At 38.8% G+C, this 5,249-nt stretch overlaps 2 protein-coding genes across 3 annotated transcripts; one reads left to right on the top strand and one right to left on the bottom strand.

The window, feature by feature from the left end:
• Positions 1 to 335: 335 nt before the first annotated feature.
• timm8b (translocase of inner mitochondrial membrane 8 homolog B (yeast)) lies at positions 336 to 1,501 on the bottom strand. Its single transcript, XM_031841079.1, has 2 exons — positions 1,267 to 1,501; positions 336 to 674 (listed from the first exon to the last, which is right to left on the bottom strand). Exons 1-2 carry the CDS (start codon positions 1,366 to 1,368, stop codon positions 507 to 509), a joined length of 270 nt encoding a protein of 89 aa, XP_031696939.1. The 5' UTR covers positions 1,369 to 1,501; the 3' UTR covers positions 336 to 506.
• Positions 1,502 to 2,606: 1,105 nt separating this feature from the next.
• On the top strand, positions 2,607 to 5,231 carry LOC116379147 (succinate dehydrogenase [ubiquinone] cytochrome b small subunit B, mitochondrial). Of its 2 annotated transcripts, none has more exons than XM_031841078.1 (3): positions 2,607 to 2,699; positions 3,283 to 3,393; positions 4,845 to 5,231. In XM_031841078.1, exons 1-3 carry the CDS (start codon positions 2,651 to 2,653, stop codon positions 4,994 to 4,996), a joined length of 312 nt encoding a protein of 103 aa, XP_031696938.1. In that variant the 5' UTR covers positions 2,607 to 2,650; the 3' UTR covers positions 4,997 to 5,231. The 2 variants fall into 2 exon arrangements, with proteins under 2 accessions (XP_031696938.1, XP_031696937.1); XM_031841077.1 differs by having other exon boundaries at positions 4,842 to 5,229.
• Positions 5,232 to 5,249: the final 18 nt, after the last annotated feature.

Raw genomic sequence — 5,249 nt, 5'->3', positions numbered from 1 at the left:
GGAGTCGCCCCCTGGTGGACACTAGAGAGAATGCAGCTTTGACACATGAAGCTCCGACTTCACTTTTCACAACCGAGGTTTCGCCATGATTGACTCGTGTACCAAATATCAACAGTTTTCCAGTAGTCCACCTCCTTTTTGAGCTCAAAGACATACGAACCAGTGAGATTTAGTTCACCTGTACCTTTCACACAAAACCAAACAATACTGCCATAAACATTTAATAAGGTCTCATGGAGGACACCAGAAGGGGCGGGGCTTCACCCCTCTACAGCTGGATTGTTTCCTTGCTTCAATCCCCTTTTTGTTAAGTACACAAAGGATCACAGACAGGATGGTGAACATGAGACCAGTGTGTCACTTTACTCATGTCACATTACAGGAAATGCAAACGTCCGTCGTGCACACGATCTTCCATCAAACACGATACTAAACATTTCATTAATGTCATCACATTGTCCTTTTTTAGTCCCTCATCCTCGTCCTCATCGTCATCATCATCCTCATCAATGAGCGCCCTTCTGCACCATCTGGGTGAAGCGGTTGGTGATGGTCAGGGTGGTGTCAATGAAGCGCTCCACACAGTTCACCAGACACGTCTCCGTCCGGTGGTCCAGCTTGGAGCCCGGACTGTCCACACACTTGTCCCAGCAGACGTCCGTGAACGTGTGCACCTGGAATAAACAGAAGAAAACTGATTTCATATATTGTTGTATGATGAATACGTCTTCGGTGGATTTTTAATTTTGAACAGATTGCAGAAACAACCTTTTTAGACCGTGTTATGTTTGGATGAATAGTTTGCTTTATCGTGATCACTGACTGGAGCTGGAGCTCGACCCATACTGGATCAGATAGAGGCCGTTACTTTACCTTATTGAGCGTTTTAAAGAAGGATACATGAGTCGATATTTTGTTTTTAACATAAATGTGTAACAAAAACAAACAAGTATACATACACACATATGTATATGATGTGTACATGTATACATATGTGTGCATATGTGTGTATGTATACACACGACAGTCCATTAGAATACAGGTGTTAAGTTAGTAAATTAAATAATAATTAATGTAATACACACTAATGATAATAAACTAACTTTCTAATGGGACTGTTTGCTTCAGTGCAGAAAAAAAAATGAAAACTCGTATATTATTGTTAGTCGAAAATCAAATAAACCTTGAATTATAAGACCTTCCAGTAGGAAGCATAGTTAGCACAGTTAGCATAGCTTGCACAGTTAGCATAGTTAGCATACGAACCTGGGCCTGGAACTGCGCTTTCTGTTGCTCTATCGCGATCATACGCTGGAGCTCCGTCGCCTCTGCTTTGTCCGACGCGCTGAAATTATCAAACCCGTCCATAGTGCCTGTCAAACGGCCACAGTAGACCCGTGTTATGCCCTGACCTTCGGCTTCAAACCGCGAGTGTAAGCGCAGCCTGTCAGACTACCGCTGATCAACGCGACGCACGGCGACGGCGCCTCCCTATGACGTTTTGTAAATCGACGTACTAGACGTAACGCAGCACGTGGCGCTCACAAAGATGTTTTATGGTAAACAGGAGCTGCTTCAAAAGAAAAATATTTAATTTATTTAATATTTTATCGGTTAGTCATTTTTTGTAACCAACATCTGATTATTATTATTTTATTTTACCATCTTGTTATCTTGATAATAACAATAATCATCATATAAATCATAATAATAACAATACATTTTATTTTTGAAATGCAATACAACCCAAAATTACACACATATCGTAGACATATATTAATTAAATATAATATATAGTAATGTTAATTTGAGGTAGTAAACTGTGAGATGATTCAAATGGGAACCACTGTTTTAAAATCATGTTTTATTTTATTTTACCATCTTGTTCCCCTTGGTGCTTACTATACTCGTTGTGATAATAACAATAATCATCATATAAATCATAATAATAATAATAATACATTTTATTTGTATAGCGCTTTAAAAGGTACTCAAAGGCACTTTATATGGTAAAAACAGAAAGAATAAAGGCAATAACAATATATATATATATATACATATATAAACAAGGCAGATAGATTACATTATAATATATATATTTTTGAAATGCAATACAACCCAAAATTACACACATATCGTAGACATATATTAATTAAACATAATATATAGTAATGTTAATTTGAGGTAGTAAACTGTGGGATGATTCAAATTGGAACCAGTTTTTAAATCATGTTTTATTTTATTTTTTAAAATAATATCATCTGAGTTTTTGGGGAAGGCCCATATTAAAGATTAAAAATTAATTTATTAATTTACTTAATGTATGTATACATTAATTAAATATAGTATATCGTAATTTTAATTAATTAATTTTAAAGTGAATTATGTTAATTTGAGGTTATAATAAACTGCTCCTTTTTAATCATGGTTTTATTTATTTATTTATTTTATAATAATGTCATGTGAGAGTTTTTGGGGAAGGCCCATGTTAAACATTAAGATATTAACTGACTTAATTCGAGATACTTGAATAAAACCCGTTAAACGGTGTTAGTGATCTTCTCAAACATCCGCCATCTTTGCTCCACTGACGACGCGTCACAACAACCACATCCGGGTAACTGTGGTTAACCTTGGTTGGCGGATAATCATGGCGGCCATCGTTCGGTTGAGTTCTGTGTGTCGCAGAGGAGTCAAACGTGAGTACTTCTGTCTGTTTTCAGCAGGTTTTTACGCTCTTTCTTCTTAACGTACATGTACTTTAATGAGACAGTTGGAGAGCAGGACGTTTCGACAGCAGAGAAGCCGATTATTAGCTGTGTACGTAGGAACAAAAGCACGTCTAGGGGAGACGAACTGCTGCTTTCAAGATCACGACTTCAGCTAACAAGCGTTCTTATAACGTGACGTAGAGACGCAGACCTGAAAAAACAAGTCAAAAAATAGTGAATTTTAAAGTAAACACTCTTTTACGATGAAATAGGACACGGTAAAACATTAAAAAGACGTTATTGTGAGATGGCAAGACTTCCGTTTTTAATTCTGCTGATATAAGACGAACCAAACAGAAATATAACGTACTTCAGTTAGTTCATGTGAGGTAAAGAGTGCTCACTACCGCCCCCCTCTGACTGTTTACACGCAGACATTTGGCTCAATGGAAACCAGATTCGGTGGTATAGTTATGTATATTTTCTAGTGAGTAGGTTGTGATGTACTATGATGTCATCAGAGTGTATTATTATTATAATAAAAGGTGATTCCTCGTCTTTCTGTCCTCAGCTCTGTTCTACCAGACCACTCTGTTGGCCCGACCGCTGGTCGTTCCTCACAAGTACCAGGAGCAGCCTCACCAGCTCACTGCAAGGATCCATGCCTCACAGGCTCTCCACGGTCAGTGCTCACTAAGTACTGMATGCAGTATGGGGAGTACTGCATGCAGTATGGGGAGTACTGCATGCAGTATGGGGAGTACTGCATGCAGTATGGGGAGTACTGCATGCAGTATGAGTAGGGACGATGCATAAAGTACTGCATGTGACAGTGATATGTTAAAATGTTCAGACTAATATTAATATTAATATCAACGAACAGGTCAGAGTGTGATTTGTGTCAAACTAAATTACTGTTATTGATTCGCTGTAGTTGTGTTTCCTGTAGAGAGTCTTTGTAGCTCTGTGTTCGACGTGGACCTGGTGTCTGTGGTCTCTGTGGTTCAGGTCTGAGCTCTTGTGGTCCACAGTTGGCAGCTCAAACACTGAGAGGTTCATGTGCTGTCAGGTCTCACCAGCTGTTAGTGGGTATTTTAAATCATGACGGAAACACAAATGTATCCGTTAAATACACAGCTGTGCTTCTCAGTCCTCTGTATTTATTTATGTCTTCATTTGACCTGATTAAAACATCTTTAGCTTGTAAAAACTGAACTTGTTAAAGCTAAAAAACAAGTGTTAAAGAATTGTTAAAAACACTTGTTGTGTCACGTTGGCACTAACATTAATACATTTAGTGAATTAAGAACACTTAAATGAATGTCACTAAAAGTCAATACTCTTTGAGGATCGACGAAAGTATGTACACGCACTTATATATAAAATATTAATAATACAACTTCTTCTTTTTAAATAAATAAAGATAATAGAAGAGAAAGAAAGCACCAAACATATAAAACATTTGATGTAGTTTCCAGGGAAAATAATGCAGTTATATATAAAAATAGTAATAATCATAGTTTTTTGTAATAAGAATACAAATTTCAGAATAATAGAACAGTAAACAGTGAATTCACCGAAAAAGAAGAAAAACAATATGAAGTTAAACGTATTGTCTCCCAGCATCTCTAAATTAAAGGACCAGTTTAACACTTTGATTCACTTCATGTCCAGAGTTAGATCATAACATTAATACTATACTATGATAAATATTAGTCTGTTAAATATGAAGCACCAGCCAACAGCTGTGGCCAAGAAGTAGTGAAAGCACACGATTGTGATGTTTTTCATTTCTGCTTTAGTTAATAATAGTTGAGCTTTAGAGGAGCCGTGAGGACAGAACAGCTGCTGAGGCTCCTCCTCCTGTCAAAGTCAAATCAGTTCAAACGATGGAAAGACAAGCAAACAAATCTCCTCCGAGTCCATTTCATGACTCCTCCTCCTGCTCTTCCTCCTCCTCCTCTTCCTCCATCTCCTCTTTTTCCTCTCTTCCTCCTCTGAGACATCTCTGGTTCTTCTTCACGGTATTAACAGTAACTAAATGTGTGTACATGACATGTATCCAGGTAAAGATAACGTACAGTTGTGACCTTGTGCGCTAACTATCTGCTGTTTGTTCTCTCTCTGCAGCAGGCTCCGCCTCCAAGGCCGCCTCTCTGCACTGGACCGGGGAGCGAGCGCTGAGCGTCCTGCTGCTGGCCCTCGGACCCGTCGCCTATTTTCACCCCGTTCCCATCGTCGACTACTCGCTGGCTGCTACTCTGACTCTGCACGGACACTGGTGAGACTCACCTGATATGACTCATATGTAATATAATGTTACTTTTAATATGTGGAATCAACACCTGCCCTCCGTTTCTAAACCACAGCTTTCAGGTTACATAGTTTCCCTTCTGGTTTCCTCTGGTTGAGGTTTGGCCACAGGACGGTCGGGCTAATTCCTCTTCTAGTGGCCGGTTCTGAAGAGTGAAGCCAAGACTGAAGTGTCTTACAGCTGCATTCTCTCTAGTGTCCACCAGGGGGCGACTCCTCTGGTTG

This window comes from Anarrhichthys ocellatus, unplaced genomic scaffold (genome assembly GCF_004355925.1).
Source record: "Anarrhichthys ocellatus isolate YVR2014 unplaced genomic scaffold, GSC_Weel_1.0 scaffold3800, whole genome shotgun sequence".
NCBI lineage: Eukaryota > Metazoa > Chordata > Actinopteri > Perciformes > Anarhichadidae > Anarrhichthys > Anarrhichthys ocellatus.
Note: the sequence above shows the minus strand (reverse complement) of the source record. Positions and strands in the feature narration are given on the sequence as shown.